The sequence below is a fragment of the Temnothorax longispinosus genome, chromosome 6 (assembly GCF_030848805.1).
Source record: "Temnothorax longispinosus isolate EJ_2023e chromosome 6, Tlon_JGU_v1, whole genome shotgun sequence".
Lineage (NCBI taxonomy): Eukaryota > Metazoa > Arthropoda > Insecta > Hymenoptera > Formicidae > Temnothorax > Temnothorax longispinosus.
In genome coordinates this window covers 11,110,153-11,127,764 of record NC_092363.1, presented here as the reverse complement: position 1 = coordinate 11,127,764, position 17,612 = coordinate 11,110,153, and the positions used below count along the sequence as shown (strand labels likewise).

Below are 17,612 nucleotides of genomic sequence, written 5' to 3'. Positions count from 1 at the left end.
TCAGTTTTCAATTTCTTAGGTCATCTGATGAAACAAATATGACATGATTATTGATAAATTGGTTCTCTAGCACTTGATTTTTCTTTTTTGTAGAGGGAGTAGTTAATAATAAACTATGTTAAAAAACATGCCGCGACAGAGAAAGAAGAAAACGGACCGGCAGACTGTTGATGCCGGTACGATGGAGCTGGGGATTCGCAAAGTTGTCGATGATGAGTGGAGTATTCAAGCTGCAGCAGAGAGCTTGGGCATAAACCGAACAACTTTACATCGCTATGTCAAAAAGTATAAGGAGACTGCACCGGAGGAGCGTAGATGCATGAGACTCACACCAAATTATGCAACAAAAGTGGTCTTCTCACCTATTATCGAAGAAAGTCTGAAAGAATACCTAATGACTGCATCCCAAATGCATCATGGATTAACTCGCAAGCAAGTTATGCAATTAGCATACCAGCTAGCTGTTGCGAACAAGCTTGATTGCCCACGGAATTGGCAAGAAAAACAGTCTGCCGGTGTCGACTGGTATTATGGGTTTATGAAAAGGCATTCTGAGCTTTCGCTAAGGAAACCCGAAGGAACTAGCTTAGCTCGTTCCACTAGTTTCAATCGTACTTCGGTTAACGCTTTTTTCGATAACTTAGAGTCCGCGTATAAACAGCTCGGAGCTGAATTATCGCCCGCTGCAATCTATAACTTAGATGAAACTGCTCTGTCGACGGTTCACAATCCACCCAATGTTATCGCTCCTAAAGGACAAAAACAAGTAGGCCAAGTGACATCGGGTGAGCGGGGAACTTTGGTTACGGCGTGCGGTATTATTTCGGCTAACGGAAACTCGATTCCTCCTTATATGGTATTTCCGCGCGTACATTTCAAACAGCACATGTTGAAAGGGGCTCCGTCGGGCTCTAGCGGGGGAGCATCCAAAAGCGGTTGGATGAATGGCCAATTGTTTGTTGAAGTTTTGGAGCATTTTCAAAAATACGCGCGTGCGTCTATAAAGAAAAAGGTTCTACTCATTCTTGATAACCACGAATCGCATGTCACCATAACGAGCTTAGATTTCTGTAAACAAAATGGAATCATCCTTCTGACTCTGCCTCCGCATACCTCTAACAAACTACAACCACTTGACCGTACCGTTTATAAGTCCTTGAAAAGTGCTTTTAACGCGGCTTGTAACGAGTGGATGATTAATAATCCGGGCAAAATGATTTCTATTTATGAAGTGGCGGAACTTTTTGGAATCGCTTATTCTTCGGCTTTCACACCTGCTAATATTAAGAAAGGATTTGAATCGACCGGTATTTGGAAATTAAATCGAAATGTATTCAAAGACTCCGACTTCCTGTGCTCTTCTGTCACGGATAGGCCCGATCCTACGGTTGCTGATACTGCGTCGGAAAATACCGGTCTTTCTTCGAACAGGAATATTGATCCTAATCTTAATGTTATCGAATTGCCTAACGACGTTATTGTATTAAATACTTCAATGGAGCCGATCGACCTTAATTTACCAACCATGTCGCTTGATGTTAGTGACGTCTTGGTACCAAACCCGGAAGTCCCTATGCCTTGCGAAGTTAGACCAGGCGCAATTGATAGCGTAAAAACTGGTAACAAAAAGAACCTCGTTTTACCTCAGGATATACAGCCGTTTCCGAAAGCTGCACCACGAAAGAGTGTTAACAGAAAGAGAGTCCGTAGTGCAATATTAACAGACAGCCCTGTTAAGAACTCTCTATGTGAAGAGATAAATGCCAGAGTCATAAAAAAAGAATTAATCGAGGAGAATAAGCGTAAAAGGAGTGCGGCGCTCGCTCCGAAATCTAAGACTAAGCCTAAGACTGCATCGAAAAGAAAGACGACCCGAAAAACTGCTGCTAAGCAGCAATAAAACTAAGTGCAATACGTCTTGAAATGCAATACGTCTTAGATTATATGTCTAGTCGCATAAAACAGATGTTAGGTATATTATAATAATATATTGCCGATTACTATGTTGGATTTTATGTATAGATTTTATGTATGGATTTTATGATATACTATAATATGTAATAACGTGCAATTGACCAAAGATCTGTAATAAACAGGATTTAAACAGATCTCTTCTACATGTCACAGAGTACCCTACCTTTCACATTACATATCACAGGGTACCCTACCTTTCACATTACATGTCACAGTGTACCCTACGCTGTGGCTCAATCGACCCCACGCGTGGGGTCCACTGTGACAAACGCAGCATTTCGAAATATCATTATTTTTGCAAAATATTTCTGACAATTTACTTCTTAAATCATTTACAAACAAAGTTTATTATATTAAACATCGAATAGTCTCATTTATATTCTAATGAAGTTATTAAAAACCATTTTTAATGTTATTTGAAAAAACGTGGTTCAAGGGTGCCCACTCTCCCCTACTCAGAATGTCGGTTATGGTCTTTTCTTTCGTCAATGTGGAAACGACGCGGCGGCGAAGCGTTTCTCACGGCGAGACCCAGCGATCGTAGGAACCTGACGTTGGCGTTGCTGAGAACGGCTCTTTTTCCTCCTTCACCTCCACCGCCTCTTCTCTTCCTTACGCTTTCGATTTCGTCGTAGAACGGGCTAGCTCGCTCGTTCGTACAATTCGCGCTCAATCCGTTCAGAACGAGCATCCCTCTCGCTCTCTCTCCTCAGATCGCGGAGATACGCGCACACACACACTAACCGCGGCGACGACGTACGTGCAGTCTAATCGTTATCTCCTCGCCGCGAAAGTCGATCAATCGATCGTTCTGATCCACGATTCGCACCGTGATATCGCCGATCCCTTTATTGCCGCGCGCTAGTCTCTTCGCTAGACGCGTACCGGGTCCGCAAAACTGATAGCCGGGTATATGCAGCTCGAAGGGAAGAGCGTTTATCGCGCGATTGAGTAGACCGGCGCCGCGCATTCGGTCGCGGTTGCGAGAGGGTTTTTCTTCCTCTTCTTTAATTCGAACGGAAACGTTTCGACGACTCACCGTTTGGAGTGAGCGCGCGGTTGCACTCGTAGCAATCCTTGACGAGATCGAGAACAAGGACACCGTCGATCGAGAGTTCACAGGCGTCATCGTGACAAACGCGAACCAAGGTGTAAGAGACGAAATCGCGACGTTGCGAAACGATGCGCTTCTTTTGCGCGAAGATTCCTACGACGCGTCGGAGCGCAAGATACGACGCGTGGCCGCGCCGGAGGTAGGCACCGACGCGACGAACATGAGCTACGTCGAAGGAGCAATCGCGGAGCTCGGAAAGACTTTAAGTGATGCGATAAAAGAAGAGTTCGTTGCTGTGAAAAGTACCGTAGATAAGCACGAGGTTGAAATCATCGCAATTAAGACTGTTTTACAGCTTCTTAAACAATGAGCGTGAAAAAACGAAGACTCGTGGAGGAATTGCACGCACCGGCGCGAAAAAACTTTCCATGCCGCCGCGTCATGGTGCGCGGTTACGACGACCTGTGACAGGCCGACGTGGTCGAAATGCGTCCCTATTCGCGCGAAAACGCCGGCCACAATTACATTTTGACGGTCATCGATGTGCTGAGCAAGTACGCCTGGGCGATCCCGTTCAAGAGTAAGAGCGGAAAGGAGGTCGCGACGGCTCTTCGAAAGATCTTTCGCGATGACGCGCGACACCTTAGGAATCTGCAAACGGACAAAGGAAAGGAATTCTACAACGCCGACGCGCGCACAGTCTTTGACGCGCACAAGGTGAATCACTACTCCACGTATTCGGTGATGAAAGCTTCGGTGGTGGAGAGATTCAATCGCACGTTGAAAAACGACATGTGGAAGCTCTTTACGCTCCAGGGATCGTACAGGTGGATAGACTCGCTGCCGCGCCTCTTGTCGAATTACAATCGTCGCAGACACAGAACGATCGGAATGCGTCCGGTGGACATGACGCCCGCCGTCGCCGAAAAACTGCTGCGCACGGTGTACAGTCACGCAAAGATCGCCGCGCCGGCGAGATTTCGAGTCGACGATCCGGTGAGCGTGAGCAAATTCAAAACGATCTTCGAAAAAGGCTACACTCCCAATTGGACCACAGAGATCTTTCGCATAGCCAAAGTACAAAGGACCAATTCTGTTACGTATCTGCTGAAAGACATTCGCGGAGAAGCGATAGCCGGAGGATTCTACGAACACGAGTTGCTACGCGTCTCCAATCCCGACGTCTATCTCGTGAAAAAAGTCCTGCGTAAGCGCGGCAATCGAGCGTACGTGAAGTGGCTAGGAATGGACAGTTCGCACAATTCGTGGATAGATAAGGCGTCTGTGTTGTAACAGAAAATAATTAGACATTTGTGGACACGCGCAACGTAATGTACTTTATTATTAATAAAAGTTTACACATTCATTGGTTTATTTCTTACGTGTTATTAATTTTGTACAATAAAACAATTTTAGAAAGCTTATAATATTGTTTCTTTTTACAGCGGTATTCCGTAATGTCCCCACGGAAGCGTTTTCTCGCTGTCCAACGTCACGTATCGCTTATCGTCGTGCGGACTGAGAGCTAGTTTTTGCTCCGACACTGTGTAAACCTCGTGCAACGTCGAGCGTATGCACGACTGGCGCGTCTTCAGCTCGCGCGCGTTCCGCAGACACGCCACGTAATCCTCGAACGTGATCTTCTTCGCGACTACGTTTTTTTCAACACCCTTTATTCTCCTGGTGTCGTCGCGTTCGAATACCTTGTAAGTGTACATCTTCGCTCTGAGACCCACGAACTCCGTCATGATTGCGCCGTTGTTCTCGTCCTTCATCAGACCAGGCACTTTCTTGTTGACGCGCGGCATACCGTGCGCGTTATTCTCCACGTAATCGCTCGTGTCGAACCTGTCTATGTCGCGTCTCATAAGCTCGTACGCGTCTTCGCACTCCAGCGAATAGATCAGACTATCGGTATCCGTGTAAGCAATTCGACACCGGTTACCATACAACGGCACCATGTAGTCGTAGTGAAACTCATAGAGAGACACGTCTTGGATATCTTGAGAATAGACATACCCACGTAGACCGGCTTGTTAAATTTTACCTCGAGCTTTCGCAGCTCGATCGCCACCAGATTCTCCGAGAAGACGCTCCGCTTTAAAAGTTCGGCCTGCCGATCAACGCCTCCGCGCCGTACCTTCTGTCCCATCGCGTCACGAGACGCACGTCCACGTGATCACGCACGTTCTCCATTGTTTTGCCGAAGACGGCATTGTTCATCAGTTTGTACAAATTTTGTTGGAACTCGTTGCTCGCGCGCGTCCTGAACGTCGTGTTCAGCTCGATGTACCCGCGAAGCCACGGTGACTGGGCGAATCGCAGCACTCGACGAACGCGCGTCAGACGCAAACCGAGTCGCAGACATTGCGGCAGGTTTCGATAGTGCGTCACGTAGCGCGATTTGTCGTAGAGAGTAGCGAGCAGTTTCTCCTGCCGCTTACCGGGCGGTTTATCGCGCGTCGGGCACAACCCCAGGTCCGCGTGGGCGTCGTGCAGGTCCCGCGGATACTCGAGATCCACCTCCAGAATGTAACCGACGTCGCTGTCCGTCGGCACGGTCGTCACGTCGAAATTTTCAGGGTCGTCGAGCCACTGGAAATTCGCGTACGGTAGCGATTGGCACATAGCCCAGCCGTACAGATTGTTCACGTCGTAATACATGAGATACGTAGTGGGCTGGGACGAGTCGTACGTCGGTACGTGCCTGTTGTTGGCTCGCGCGTACCTGAGCGAACATTGACTGAGGCCGCCGCGTATTCCGCGTTCCACGAACATCGCCATGTCGATGTCGGTGAGCAGCTCGAAACGCACGCCGGTGTACCTCAGCATGGCGTTCCACGTGTACCCCGGCAACGTGTAATAATACACGGGATCCAGCCCGTAACTCTCTAAACACGTGTCCCGAAAATTTTCAAAGATATCCGCCAGAAGAAGCACGTCGGTCTTGAGATACAGATCGCTGATAACTCGCCAAGATCTCGCACGCGAAAACGTCGCCAGACCCTCGTCGCGTGCTCGTAGTCGCTCTCGCTCGCGGTCTCGTCGGTCAGGGAGCTGTAAAAGACCTCGCGCGGCGGAAGCTCGGTCTCCCGCAGTTTGTCCACGCTGTCGACGTACTCGTACGGAAATACTCCTTTGCGAGTGAGCAGATCGAGATCCTCCGTGCTCAAATCCGCGTGCTCCGAGCGCGTTATTCTCAGCTTGTCCTTGTCCAGATAGGACGCCAAGGTTTCGATACTCGCGGCTAAAAATTTATACGAGTCTACGAATCGAAGCTTCACGAATCAATTCCAACTCCCGTCCGTTTGCGTCTCCCTAACGGTCTTCGAGAAAGATATGTAATTTTCTTTCGTAAGCGGCAGGAGATCGACCCCACCCTCAAAATCGTTCGCGATTTTTTCGATGACAAAGTGCACGTCGTAACCTGACAGATTGTGGAAGAACACGGGAATCACGTACACGTTTCTGTAATTCAGATTGCAACGAGAATGCGCCGGACCTCTATAGCGTCCGGTTAGGTGACAGTGATCTTGCACGCGCTTGTCCTCCGGTTGGAACAATTTTCCGCACACGTGACAATGAGTCGCGAGCCGAAATTCGCTTTTCTCGTCCTCCGTAAGTTCTACCATCGCTATATTGGTGGAAAATTTATTCTCAACGCGATGCGCGAGAACGCGAAGCTCGTTCACGAACCACGAAACGCAATCCTCGCCGCGACGATATCTGTACGTAGATACGGTATCGTCGTAGGTGCAGCACAGATAGTAGCCCAGGCTGAACGGTACGTGACGCTGATAGGCGTATCTTTTCGTTCTCGCGCCTCCTTCGGCATTCTCCCTCTCCCGGTGTTCGAGAAGACACTCCAGATCCGCGTACACCACGAAGGGGAGTCGCTCCTTTCTGTCGTGATTGTCGAACGACAGCCACTTGTCGTCCTCGTTCGGAAGAACGATGGCGCAGTTGTTCATTCGGCCGCAGTCGACGCTGTGAGCGGTCAACTTTTCTTGCGTATAGAAATAATGTAGACATCTGCGAAATAACGTGCGTGCGATTACTATGTGTATATGTAAAATAACATCGCGTCGTTTCCCTGTTCTTCCGAATTTTTTACTTACCGATCGCAAACGTACTTCGCACACCGGCTCACGGTCAATTGCGAACTCAACAATCGCGCCAGATTTTTTATCCAGGCGAAATGGCCCCTGTTGACCGCGTAGCGTATCGCGCAGATACAGGAGATTTACGTGTCTATCCCTCTTATAGTCGGTTAACCGCAGAGGGACGATCGCGTTGTCGTCGGCGCCCTGTCCGAACCTAATCTTTTTTTCAATTCCTTCCCGAGTTGTAAATACGTTGATCGACACGTTGTTCTGACGTTCGAACTTTCCGATCTGTTTAAGATCTATGGGAAACTTGATCCCGTCGAGATTCAGCACCGTCGCGTAATCGGGATACGAGCCGCATCGTTCCGCGTTGTGCTTGGCGGGATACAGAGCCGCGACCACCGCACGCGCGAAACACGTGTCATTCTCCGACAGCACGTTGACCACCGCTTTTTTAACTCTTATACCTAGCGGTATCTTCACCCAACATCCCACGCGCATGGGATTACACTTGTTCACGTTCACCAATAGGTTCAGTATTCGCGACAACGCCCATCCGCTGTCGCGTCCCTGAAATTCGTCCAACGCCGCTAGAATCGCGTCGCGCACGTGCCTATCGTACCACTCGTCCAGATCGGACCCTGGGAGAAGCTGTTCGTTCCGCGTAGCGATACTCTTCACATCAGTCTTAACGTCCGCTACGAATTCCCCATTGAATATGACATTGACCTTCAAACACTCGTGCCTGGTCATATTATTCCGCACTTTTTCAAGCACGGTGCCCTTCGCATCGTCGAGAAATCGCGCAGGTTCGATGTACGTTGAATTCGTCATAGCGCTGGTTAGTACGCGACTTTGGAACGCCGTATCGATCTCGACCCACGAAAATCCTCTGTCGACGCTGCTACCGCCGCCTCCACCGTCCAAACCGGCACCTACGGCGCGTTCGAATCGTTGACGCAGATCCTCCCTCAAACTTTCCAATCGCGCTATTAGAACCACCAGAGCAATCACGGCTCCCGTCTTTCCCCGCTTCCCAGAGCGTTTGACTCGACACCTCTCTCGCAAGAGCCGGAGACACTCGTCGCATCGTCGTCTCCACGCGCGGTACCCGTCCGCGTCGCGAACGTCCGCGGCGAGCAACTCGTCGCACTGTTTCCGCATCGCATCCAGAAGGGTCCTCCACCGTCGGGAACGTTGAATTTCACTCGATCGAAAAGACGACGAGACCTGGTGGTTTGAATCCGACGTATCCTTTCTCCTCCATTCACCGTCTCAAAATAAAGATAATACTCGAGCGGTAGGCAGCGCATATAATCGTTCGCCCTAAGGGAGTTTGCCGCTGTCGTCTCTATCCACGCTCGCTCGCGAGTAGTTCGCTCTCCGATCTCTCTCCGCAGATGATGGGTAGCCAGATTCCATCGCGCGTCCTCCTTCACCACCCACGCACACGCGTGTGACGACAACGATGTTTCGACTCTCGTCAATCGTCGTTCGAATCGGACGAAAACTTGGGCATGGGCTCGCGACAGCGCAGTTCGTCGTCCGAATCCTCGGACGAGAGATAATGGTGATCGTTCATTCGCGAGTACGCATCACTAATACCGCAATAGCGCCGCTAACGCGTCTAAATCAATTAGACGTTAAATTCTCCACCGTCTTCTCTACCATCCTCTATTCTTGTCAAATATATATGGCACGTTAAATTCTCTACCGTCCTCTCTACCATCCTCTACTCTTTTCAAATATATATGACAATAGAAAAACCTCCGGTTCGATTGGCGATCGACGATTCCGATTTCCCGACGGATCAGGTATCTCGTTACGTCGACTCTCCACAAATCCGATCTGCAACAATTCCTCATGAGCGGTTCGCTGATTTTCACGATCGGTTTCCTGATTTTAGGATTGAACACCGGTTTGCAAAGTTCTACGTACTCGTCGCTCATGTCGCGTTAAAAAGAAAAAAACAACAGTAACTTATCCTGTTCCGATGCGCTTTACGCTGTCGCGCCAATTCAATTTATACTCGTTCGTTATCTTAACGGAGGATGTACCTACCGGGATACGCCCTTCCGGGAAGGAGACATCCGCGCGCCGCATCCTGCGAAAAACAAAAGGAGGAACTGACAAAAGCGACCTCGAACGAGTCCAAACGCGCGCGAGCGCAAAAAAATTTAATCGCGATGACGCGTGAATCGGGGCGGACGAAGATAGTACTCGCGTCTCTCTTTCTCGAGAAGCCTCATCCTCGCGCGCAAACGTTCTCTCTCTCGCGCCGCGATTGATGGAGCGGGACGCGCGATTTCCGTGCGCGGTCGATAACGCGGTCGATAACGCGGTGGTGGAGTGGGACGCGCGATTTCCGCGCGATCGCTAACGCGGTCGACAACGCGGTGACGAATCGGGGCGGATTTCCACCCGCGACCGATAACGCGATCGATAACGCGGTGACGAATCGGGCCGGATTTCCGCGCGCGACCGATAACGCGCTCGATAACGCGGATCCGCCGATCCGAGCGCCCCCTCGGAGCGTCCGCGTTCGACGATCTCCCACCCTCCCCACCCCGGTGCCAACGTTGCGGCACAAAATTCCCCATCACCCGCCTAAGGAATTTACATTTTTCAGGTTACCACAAAATACTGTCATCTGATTGGACAGCCTCGAGTTTGTTCTCAAATCTGATTGGACAGCGATAAAAACTTGTCCAGTTACTAGTAAATCGCGTGAGGAGTTTTCCCCCCGCAGTTCCCCCCTCCGATAAACCTTTACCCTTCCCCTCGACCCCCTCGCCCATCTCTTATGGCGTTCCTCCCGCGTGCGCGCGGCCCGCCCCGCTTCCCCCCGGAGGTACCTGAGCTCCGATGTATAGTCTCGTCAACTACTCATGAATGTTCTATAAATATTCTTTAGAATATTCATGAATTTTCTATAAATGATCTATAAATGTGCAAAGAACGTGTAATGTCCCGCTTTGAATGTCCTTAGAAATTTTTGTAAATATTCTCGAATAATCTACAAATGTTTTATAAATATTTCCCCATAATCCATAATTTTTTTATGTATGCAAAATATATTTATAGAACATTCATAGATTATTTTAGGAACATTAAAAATGGGATATCGCATATTCTGTATACATTTAATATTCACCCGACATAAAAAAAATTATTTATTTCGAAATTTTATTATTATTTTTTAACTAAAGTTTCTTAAGATGCAGTCTATAATTATAAATATTTTCTCATATTTGAAAAACACATTTACCTTCGTGGGATTCGAACTCGGGACCTCTGCATCGTGAGCCAACTGCCTTACGTGATAGACTACTTCTTAATTTGATGTAAGCATTATATATAGTCTACATATGTCATAACCAGCGCAAATATATAATTTTTCAAAAATCATCTTAAGAAACAAATTCAGTTTAAAAAGAGTAATAAAATTTTGAATTGGATATATGATATAATATTTCTCAATGTCGGGTGAATGCTTGAAATATGCATAACATATTGTAGATACTTCAAGAAAATCACGAAATATTCTATAAATATTGCAGAAAAATTTCTAAAAAGTTTTTATTATATATATATATATATATATATATATATATATATAAAACCTCTTATTTTTTACAAATATACATATATGTGTATTTATATTCGTATTATATAGAGAATCGCTATAACATTAAATGTAATAATAGTTATAATATAGAACTATTGTCTCCTATTTTTGAAATTTATTAAATATGTATTTATTGATTAAATACGTATTTATTATATTTAATGTTATTCTTGTGAATTCTCTATGTTAGGTAGATATAAATACACATATATATCGTATATATACATATATATAATATTAACATGTTTTTTAAATCATGTTTATCTGCAATAATTAAATTATTTATATTAAATCAATTATTATTTTTAAAATAAAAAATTTACCTAACAATGTGATTATTCCTTATCCACTAATTTTATTAATTTTCAAATAAGTAATAATTTATGTATTAAAAACACATGAAGAATATAAAACGATGCGAAACTGGAAACTACTGGAACAGATTCGGGTCTGAACTAGTTATTTATTGGTTCGGATTTCTTGACTGCTTGAACAGATCGACTGAGAAAAAGTTTATTATAATGGACCATTTTCCCGAAAATATTACATACATGGATCCAACTTGTATCAAATCTATGAATAATACGTGATTATAATCGATATAATTGTATATATTTATTTTTGTACAGTTATCTTCAAGAAATGACAAGAGATGATACATTTAATATTTGTAAATAGATTTCTGTTAGAGGATCTGATCATGGATTAATATTTTAACACTGTTTCTGATTGTTATCGGAATGAATTAAAGTATGGTTTTGTATTTTCATATTGTAATTATTATATTCAAGTCATTAAACTATTCATGTATTTTTATTTTTTCTCTATTTAGTAGAGCTACATAATCGAGTAAATAAATTAAATATTATCACATAACTGAATGAATTAAAATCACAGTCCTTAAAAATACAATGTAGCTACTATATATATATATATATATATATATATATATATATATATATATATAATCAGCTGTTTTATAATGAATCAATTGTACGATGAAACAAAGTTATTTATCTGGTTATAATATTTACAGTCCTTAAATCTGAATCCTTTAAACAAAATTGGACAATTCGTTGAATCTAAGATCAGATTTTAGCTTTCTTCCTATTTTTATCCGACACTGTATACTTGTCGTAACTTTTCGTTGGATCAAAAGGTTCCCATCTACTCGCTGGAAAAATGTGTTTGTTCCTCTCGTACCATGATCTAATGAGAAAAATAAAAAAATAACATAAAAAAAATTATGCAAAATATTATTTTAATAATAAATACCTAAGTAAAACTTTTCCGACATGTGATTCCTCGGTTTCGACAGAAGCATCGTGCATAATACGAATATCATCGTGAACGTCAAATGTGAACAGAGGTCCGCTCTTTCCTCGTGCCTAATCGCAATATTACATACATTAAAATAACATGCCAACATTGTGATATTGCTTCATAAGTTTTATCATTTAGTATACTTACCTTAGTTACAATAAAATCAGTTACAGTTGCAGTAAAACGTATAATGGTGCGATAATATAAGATTCTCCTTGACATACATTAACTGATCTGCCATTACTGTTTTAAGCTCGCTGAATTCGGGCCTCAGAACTTCTAAACATCTCTGAAGAACCTAATAGATAGAATTACCTGTATGTGAAAATTTAATTTATGCAGCAGAACATTATATATCATGCCAATGTTACTCCAAAAGTGACACTGGAGTATTTTAATAACTTAAACGTTCTCTAAACCACTGAGACACCTTTCTTTCACCTTTCTTTATTATAACACTCCGACGATGGTCAGATCCATCCCAATAACTGAATGTGATCTCAATTTCTTCTTCCTTCAACGCGTTCTGCTTTCTAGCCCATTCTTGTCTCAATTCTTTCCTAAGTTTATTTTCTTCCTCGTCCCTTTCCCTACTAGCAAAAAACATGTATCTACATCTGGATTTTTCTAAATCTTCTTAATCGCAGGGCCATCAGATTGCACATTTTCTGACTGCGGGGATTTTTCGGCATTGTTTTCGTCAGAAGACATCTCAGCTTCATCTTCGTCTTCGTCCAGATTAAAAGACAAAGCTTGAATCTGTCTCTTCTGTTTGTTCTTTTCTGTCTGCTTCGTTGCTAGTGCTCTTTCCCTTTCCTGCTCTTTTTCACGTTCCTTCTATCAAAGCATAAAATACATGTACAAAAATACAAATTATGAGATAATCAGGATCATAAGAAGATTGTAAGAAATTACTTGTGGGTATCAGGATTCGTGAATGTTCGCTCAATTTAACGGCGGATTTTCTATTGCATTCCACGTGACCGACGGTACATGCACATTTCGTGGCATCTAGCCTTAGCATCTTTGTGATATCGTCATCATGCATTAGGATTTTCTTCGTATCCTATCTTTTGAAGAAGCCCATCGAAAATTCTTGATATGTATGACTAGATGACATTCAGAGCACTAGGCAGAAATCACACACACATACATATATATATATATATATATATATATATATATATATATATATATATAATGTTTTCCAGAATATTTATATAATGTTCCAAAATATTCTTTAAATATTCCTAGAATAATTAGAATGTTTTTAATATTTTTCCTAAAATGTTTATAGGTTATTTTAAAAATATTCTACTAATATGTAAAAAATATTCTATTAATATTCTGAATATTTCATGTTCATTGCAATGTTCACAGATTATTATTGAAATATTTATAGCAATTCTAGAAAAATTTTTCAGAATATTCATAGCACATGCTATAAATGTTTAAGAATATTAACAAAATGTTCCGTAAATATTCCAATATTCTATATTTGTTAAAATATTTATAGAACATTCTATACATTTTTTAAATGTACTATATTTATTAGAATATTTGCAGAATATTCTATGCATATTTTGAATAGACAAAATTTCATGGATTATTTATAGAACTTCTACAGAATATTCTGAATGACCCGTGGAATATTAAAATATTTATAGATTGTTTATAGCACATTTCTTGCATATTTCATGCTGTATGGGAAGATACTCAAATGATAATAGGAGTCTTATTTTTACTCCTAGAAAGGTATTTTTTACTTTACAAATGTTTTTTCTAGTATTATTTGCGATTTTTGTAATTTATGAGCCTAAACTTTTGGCAGTGAAAATACCCTTATTTCAACTTTATAACGTCAAATTATTTTAAAGCGAAAGACATTATTCAGCAGTGCTAATAAACAAATGTGACTTTAATAACGTCAAAAAAGATAAATATGTATTGTATCATATAGACGATAATTTTGAATATTATATAAACATTGTTATGCGACTCTCTCAAAAGAGACGTGACAACGATTTACGTAGGTTGGCAGCCTTGCACAGTACCAAAACAGTGCGAGACTTGATGCAATCTGCGAGGTGCGAGGTTATGTCTTTTCGTTTACATTCAGTCTGTTCGCGTTACTTGCACTTTTTGCACTCAGCATCTTCGCTTTCTCTCTCTCCAACGGCCGAATATATATTTATCTCATTTCAAGTGCAAAAATGTTTGGGGATTTCAAGCAACGCGAACAAGCCTATTTTTACAATAATCTCGCTATGTTTCTCATTTCCCCTTTCTATCTCTTCACGAGTGCAACGAAGACAAAAAGTTAGCTAGAAGTAGTAGAAGGCATAGATACCCAGTAAACAATTTGTCAGCAAATTGTAACAAAATTGACACCAAATACGCGCAAAACTTGTCGACAAATCCGGTGCGATCTGTGTCTGCAATACGCTTGTGTTTTGCTAGCAAAGCTTGTGTACATGACTTGACACCAAATTGACGCCAAATATCGAGCAAAACAGGGCAGCAAAAGTTCAACGGCAAATTTGCGCCATATTGTGAACAAGGCTTGCCAACAAAAGCTCGACAGCAAATTTGTTCCAAATTGCGAGCAAACCTTGACGAAAGAACTTGACGTCAAATTGACGTCCAAATACCGAGCAAAGCTTGCCAGCAATATAATTGCAAATTGTTGACAAATTGCTATCAAAGTTTGTTGACAAAACCCGACGCCAAATTGATATCAAATATCAAACAAGATTTGAGAACAATACTTAACAGCAAATTGGCACCAAATACAGAGCAAATCTTGATGACACAGGTTGACGCCAAATTACAGCAAGCCTTGTTACGTAGCCATTAATAAATACTAAAATATATTTTCTTAGGGAAAATTGAATGCATTAAATTATAAAAAACATACCTATAATTTTTTATTGATTTACAATTTTATTGATTTATTAATAAATTATTTTTTACATATGTTAAAAGAAATCTTTATATTTATAAAACATTATAAGACATTTATAAAATCTAACGGTGGCAATAAAATAATTAATTATATATTAATTACAGTAAATGTTATACAATGTGAATTTATAAATTTATAAAATACCTTTATGGGACAATTTTTTTCCTCATCGTTCTTTTGGTTCTCATTGTTCTTATCACTATTCTCGCAATTTTCTGAGTTATCATCGTTGTCATCTGAATGAGCCTCGTTTGCCGGTGTGTCTGTTAATGTTAAATATATCTCTATAATTATCATTATTTTCGAAATCAAAGTGTTCGGAGTAGAGGAGACTGGGGCTAACTCGACACTATTTTTTTAAAGGCAATTTTTAATATTTAAAGAGTGTTTCTTCAGGTACAAAATTGATTCAGAAAGTTTTGCTGTACGTCGCTTTGTTTTGCCGCTAAGAAAGGAAAAGTGACGCAAAGACAAATTTTCGAATTAAAAAATGCCGGGGTAAACTCGACACCCCGCCGGGGCAAACTCAACACTTTGTCTGATCGACACAATTTGATCTGGAACTTATTTTTTGCTGTCTGAAAATAAAAATACATTGTTTATTGTGTACTTAAAAAGTACAAAAATTCGGATCTTCATCTAAACTCATGTCTGAAAAACAATTAATGCAGGTAAACTTGCGATCGGACGTGCGCATACATTTGTCATGAGCCATACGGCTGCATGACAAGCATCGTTTGTTACTGGGAGCCGACGAAACGGCGTGGTGTTGACTTTGCCCCGGACGTCGTTTTTCACTTTTGTCACTTTAAAAACATGAAAATTTTGAAAATGTCCAAAAACGATTATCGGATTCATATAGAGCATCAAATTTCTCATGAAAATCACTTACATATAGGTTTGCAAGAGTAAAGCTCGATAAAAGAGTAGAAATTTTCGAGAGATCAGAAAAATTACTTTTACCATCGAAAACGCTTATGTCGCGCTAAAAATTACACCATAACTTAGAATGTCATCAAATCCCGTTGATAATACCAGCACATAAAGACGCATTTACAGTAGGAAAAACAAGTTTCTGCGATAGATTTAAATTAGCAAAAAGTCTAGTGTCAAGTTTGCCCCGATGTCGAGTTAGCCCCGGTCTCCCCTATTCAAAATGATCAGAATTATTAAAAAATTCAGAATGGTGAGGAAGTTCAGAATGATAAAAAAGTTAAGAATAATGAGAAAGTTCAGATTCTTTTTGATTATGAAGAAAATCTGGTATTACGGAACTTTGGCTTTTTTAACGGAAACATGTGCTTGCTGAATATGCGATTGATCGAATTCAATTAAAGAATCTGTTGAATTGAGTTTTTCTACAACTTCAACATTCACTTTCTGCCTTTTAACTTTCTTGAGAAGCTTATGAAACGGTGTTTTTTGGCATGTTCTAAAATAAACTGCAAATAAATTTAAATGCTATGTTTACATAAAATGCATATATTTCAAAATATATACTATCTTTACTCTTTAAAAACATTTATTTTTTCAGATTTTCTACTGCACAATCACTATAACAAATGTGTTAATGGAAAAAAATATTAACTAAATTAAAAAAACTAACAGTACAAAATAAAATATAGGATAGAAGGCTGGCTGATTTTCGAGTTATAAAAAGGTCATCAACTTAAAGAGTGAGAACAAGTGTTCATAGGCAAATGGCCCCATTTTTTTCGCATTTAATTTTGGTCATAAAGTAGGTACCAAACGAAAGGTCTTATCAATCTGATTACAGATATGTCAGTCTCAGAGCGTACCTATTTACCGTTCCAGAAATATCGGGCTCCAAAAATTCCAAAACCAGTAGCGCAGAGACCACGAAAGCTATCGGTCTCCTCAAAAAGACAATAAAGATTATTCTCTCTGACCCGAGTCCCGAGTCGTATATCCTACCCCGAGATTGACATTACCGAGAACGTTTATAACAGGCATCATCTATTGGTTTTGGAATTTTTGGAGCCCGATATCTCTGGAACGATAAATAGGTACATACACTCTGAGACTGACATATCCGTAATCAGATTGACGAGACCTTTCGTTTGGTACCTACTTCATGACCAAAATCAAATGCGAAAAAAATGGAGCCGATCTTGTTTTCACTCTTTAAAAACAAAATCTCGTTTAATTAAACCAATTTTAAATACAATTAATGTTTTACGTTTCGACTTTATATACTTAGTCTTCTTCAGAAACCTGATACATAAGGGATAATACATAAAAAATAATTAAAAAATAAAAAAAAAATTGCTATAGATAAAAAGGATAAAGAATAAAGCCGCATACTTTGGACTGATTTGCCAGAAACGTAAATAAGATCTACACTATGACATAGCATAGTATACCTTAGCCACAATTAATGTATATACGAGTTGTCAAAAATAAAATAAAATAAGTCAAGTAATAAAATTGTTACTATTATCTATACTGTTGTTATTATTATCAAACAATATTATTTATTATTTGACAGTGTAAAATTGTAATGCATATATTAAAATTACATTAGGGTTAGAATATAAACCA

The 17,612-nt window shown here is 41.3% G+C and overlaps 2 protein-coding genes and 1 pseudogene across 2 annotated transcripts; 1 reads left to right on the top strand and 2 right to left on the bottom strand.

The window, feature by feature from the left end:
- The first annotated feature begins 127 nt into the window (after window positions 1-127).
- On the top strand, window positions 128-1,900 carry LOC139815401 (tigger transposable element-derived protein 6-like). The gene has a single exon (XM_071782327.1). The coding sequence runs from the start codon at window positions 128-130 to the stop codon at window positions 1,898-1,900; it is 1,773 nt and encodes a 590-aa protein (XP_071638428.1).
- Window positions 1,901-5,128: 3,228 nt separating this feature from the next.
- Window positions 5,129-8,298, bottom strand: LOC139815400 (uncharacterized). The gene is made up of 5 exons (XM_071782326.1): window positions 7,346-8,298; window positions 7,147-7,233; window positions 6,327-7,060; window positions 6,003-6,275; window positions 5,129-5,919 (listed from the first exon to the last, which is right to left on the bottom strand). Exons 1-5 carry the CDS (start codon window positions 8,296-8,298, stop codon window positions 5,129-5,131), a joined length of 2,838 nt encoding a protein of 945 aa, XP_071638427.1.
- A 3,294-nt stretch (window positions 8,299-11,592) lies between these two features.
- LOC139815399 (protein FAM50 homolog) lies at window positions 11,593-13,096 on the bottom strand (annotated as a pseudogene).
- Between the last annotated feature and the right edge of the window lie 4,516 nt (window positions 13,097-17,612).